This window comes from Lupinus angustifolius, unplaced genomic scaffold, assembly GCF_001865875.1.
Source record: "Lupinus angustifolius cultivar Tanjil unplaced genomic scaffold, LupAngTanjil_v1.0 Scaffold_1_974, whole genome shotgun sequence".
In the NCBI taxonomy this organism is placed as follows: domain Eukaryota; kingdom Viridiplantae; phylum Streptophyta; class Magnoliopsida; order Fabales; family Fabaceae; genus Lupinus; species Lupinus angustifolius.
Window position 1 is genome coordinate 18,653 of NW_017716291.1, and position 4,233 is coordinate 22,885.

Consider the following 4,233-nt stretch of genomic DNA (forward strand, 5'->3'; position numbering starts at 1 on the left):
GCTAAAATGGGAGCCCCCTTTTCTACTTCTTGTAGTATTGTCATTGAACTGAGAAACAAATTATTTTCTTATGCCATGCGTCTTTGGTTCCCTAGGACTTAGTACTGTTTATTTTCTCATTTTGGGAAGAAAAAAACACGGCAAGTAAAATTTCAAATTCATCAATTTGTTTTAAAATATAGTTTGATTTTTTAATGTTAATTTAACTACATCATTTATCACCTGATTATTTTGATTCTCTTAACCAAATCACTTCTTCAAATAACTTGAAGTACTTATTTCTTTATAATTTAGTTAACATCTTCATCATTCTATAAAATGAGATAAAATTACGACTCTTTTTAGAATTTGATTAGGAAAGTAATAAATAAAACTAAATAATATTATAATTCTCTAGCTAAAATTTATAATTCCTTTTCGTAAACTTTTAATATTAATTAGGATTACGCGTGAGTATGGTTTATTTATATACTCAATTCTAAGTTTAAATCAAATGAGTAAGCTTAGTAAACATTCTCTTATTTTCATACTTTTTATAATATAAATTGTTTGTTCAAACTTTTGGTTTACTGGTTACACCACTTATTCTTGAACCCAACATTCTCACATAATCAACCCATTTTTTGTAGTACCAAGGATATATTTCACCTTTTTTTTATAAGAAACTAATTAATTTCCTCTATTAAGTAACGATGTATGAACCATCCACTAAAAGATCATGACCAGATATAAACTCTGAGTCATTAGAGGCAAGAAACAACACAGCATCTGCAACATGTTTGGTTGTAAGAACCAATCCCTTCAACCATGCACATTTCTCATAAGCCTCTTGCACCTTCTCTTCACTCCCTAGTCTTTCACATGTCATGGGTGTTGCCAATCCATTGGGTGAAACAGAGTTAACCCTAATTCCATACCCACCAAGTTGTATACTCGCTGCACGCATCAAACCTAGCACAGCATGCTTTGACATGATGTAATCTGTATCCCCAGTTCCACCGTAGCTGGCAGAAACACTTGCTGTGCATACTATGCTTCCCCTTACCTACATGGAGGGATGGATAAAAGTGAAATATATAATATAATAAAATCTATATGTGTCATAAATACTATTTCTTGGCTGTATAAAATTATGTAACGTGTACCGCTCCCAAAGATTTATGATTGATCAATAATAAAATAGTATGAAGTGACAAAAATAATAAAATAGCACATATGATCGAAATTTAGAACATGAGAAAAACTCAAAATCCTTATGATTTTGGAATTAGATGACCTCTGTTTTTAGGATGTATTTTGGACTATGTATACATTAATATCTTACTCATTATTAAAATTGCTGTTTTAACAGTTCAATTCTCAATTTATTAATTAAATTGTATATCAGTAAAATTGTGTATATATTAGATAAAAAAAATTATGAAATATGTGATAAGAAAATATGTGACTTGGTGATATATTATATTTTAGAAGTATTAATAAAGTTAAAAGATAATGGTAGTATATTTGATTCTTTGTAACAACATTTCTGTAAAAATTAAACCCTAATTTTTAATTTAAAATGAATTGTTACAACACGTACAATTTAAATTAAAACTAGTTGTATAATTAATTTTGGCGAATTTTGACTAGTATGATTATATGATCAATATAATTATTCTGTGTACTTGTGTGAGATGAAAGAGTTCAAATAATAAAGTGAAAGAGGTTATGAGTTCGAACCTCACCATAACAAATTTAAAAAATAATAAAAATAAAAAAATAAGTTATAATATGATTTAATGTTTAAGGGTGAAATGAAGGAAATTGAGGATTTAAGCCTCACCCATAATAAAATATTAATGAACAACAAAGCCCATAAAAAAAACATACTGGTATGAGTGTGGGTTTACTGATTTTTTAGTCGAACCATGATAAAGTTTTTATAACTTTACAGTAAAACGTGTAGTACATGAGAAGATAAAGATAACTATGGGGTCAACATCCTGTGTTGACCATCTTCAATGTAGAGGTCCAATATATTTTTCTTTAAAGATGATTTTTTCAATTAAAACTAGCAAGTTACCTATGCATTAGCACGGGGTAATACTTCTTTGCTGCAAGATTAACAACATATATTACATATAAATTTATATGGTTAAGAAACACATATCACTCGTGCATTCGTATTGTTAAGAACACACATGTGACTCATACATTCGCATGGCTAAAAACACACATGTTATTTGTACATTCACATTATTAAGAAAACACATGTTACTCATGCAATCACATAGTTAAGACACACATATTACTCATACATTTACATTATTAAGAATACACATCTTACCTGTATATTTGCATGTTCAAGCACATAAAGAAAATAAATGACAATTTTTAATTTGAATTTTCTAATGGAAATAGCAAACTGAAAGTCTGAAACACGATACTATATTATTTTTATTAAAATAAATATTTTAAAATTTATAGAAAATAAAATGATTTTTCAATTTTAAATACTATTTTTTTAATGAAAAAATGGAAATCAAATCGTTATACTATATGAGTTTTTTTTATTATGAATATATTTAAAAGTTATAAAAAACTTCAATTTGAAATTTGATTTTTTTTAATTATAATAGAGAAAAATTAAAATTCAAAGAATCTGAAATATTAAAATTCAGTGAGAAAAGTGTCACAAAACTTTGATGAGGTGAAAAATACAATTATTCTTAGATTAATGGTAAACATTAAATAATATACATAGATAATGTAAAGAAATAATTTGGATGTGAAAAATGATTTCAATCTCATCTAATGTTCAGTGTCTATTTTATTTTAACATAACAAAAACAAACGTTAATTAGTATTAAATTATTAACATATAAAATATATAAAAAGTAAGGATAATGTGGGAAGGTGCATAGTAATAACATAGAATATTTTAGGAGGAAAAAACGTGAGAAGAAAGTGACATGTGACATGAAGGGGAAAATGTGAGGAGGAAGTGATATGTGACATGTGACATGAATGAGTTTTTTATTTTATTTTTTAATTAATTAATAACATAGAACATTTTAGGAGGGGAAAATGTGAGGAGGTGACATGTGACATGAAGGGAAAAAACGTAAGGAGAATGTGACATGTGACATGAATGAGTTTTTATTTTATTTTTTAATTAATTATAACATAGAACATTTTAGGAGGGGAAAAGGTGAGAAAGGAGGTGACATATGGTATGAAGGAAAAAATGTACGGAGAATGTGACATATAAGATAAATAAATTTTTTTTATTATATTGTTAATAGATTTCTTTCTTCTATCATTTAATTTCTACTCATCCGATTCTTAACGATTTATTATTTTAAAAAAAGGCACTAAATGTCTGCATCATTAGAGAAGATCCAAACTAGACAAAATCTAGTGTAGAAACTAGAAATAAAATAAGAAAACACAATTGACAAGTACTCATAAACCATTTATCCTCACCTTTTTCTCCACCATGGCACGCGCGGCATGTTTCACGCACACCGCCATTCCATAAGCATTCACCGCGAACAAGCGACCCAGTTTCGTCATGTCAAGATCAAGGATGGTCGGCTCAGAGGGACTAAGGATTCCGGCGTTGCTGAACATGATGTCAATTTGTCCATAGACATTCACAGTGGATTGAACAAGGTTTCGGACTTGATCTTCATCCGCAACATCACAGTGAACATATATACACTTGTCGGCGCCAATGGACGTAGCAATTTGTTGACCTAGCTCGTCTTGAATATCGGCGAGCACCACCATACGTGCGCCATGGTCAGCAAAGACACGCGCCGTGGTTTCACCAATGCCACCGGCACCTCCGGTGACTATGGCCACTTTTCCTGCTAACTTAAGACCGCTATTGGTGGGAGCAGATTCTGCCATTTTAATTTGTTAATAAAACGCTGCTAAGGTCACTGTCATGCAGTGTATAGAGGAAGAGAGGGCATTTCTATTCCATGATGCCATAAAAGTGCAATACCTAACCCTTTATATGCAAAGGTGACTTTTCTAACTCGTAGGCAAAATAATCTAAGAAAGTATAAAATATTATAAAAATATAAAGGAAATCATTTCCTAAGAATGGAGATGAGTTGTTCTCATTGATGTCCTTAATTATGTTTTCATTCATTTATAAATGATACTTAATTAAAAAAAAAAATTCATAAATTAACATTTTTATAATATTAATTTTGATTGATTAGAAATATAAAGATATGA

At 29.3% G+C, this 4,233-nt stretch overlaps 1 protein-coding gene across 2 annotated transcripts; it reads right to left on the reverse strand.

Moving 5' to 3' along the window:
* Window positions 1–494: 494 nt before the first annotated feature.
* Window positions 495–3,911, reverse strand: LOC109337073 (short-chain dehydrogenase reductase 3b-like). 2 transcript variants are annotated; one of them, XM_019573946.1, is made up of 3 exons: window positions 3,469–3,911; window positions 675–1,045; window positions 495–620 (listed from the first exon to the last, which is right to left on the reverse strand). In XM_019573946.1, the coding sequence occupies exons 1-2, from the start codon at window positions 3,895–3,897 to the stop codon at window positions 683–685; spliced, it is 792 nt and encodes a 263-aa protein (XP_019429491.1). In that variant the 5' UTR covers window positions 3,898–3,911; the 3' UTR covers window positions 495–620; window positions 675–682. The 2 variants fall into 2 exon arrangements, with proteins under 2 accessions (XP_019429491.1, XP_019429492.1); XM_019573947.1 differs by having other exon boundaries at window positions 675–1,040; window positions 3,464–3,911.
* Between the last annotated feature and the right edge of the window lie 322 nt (window positions 3,912–4,233).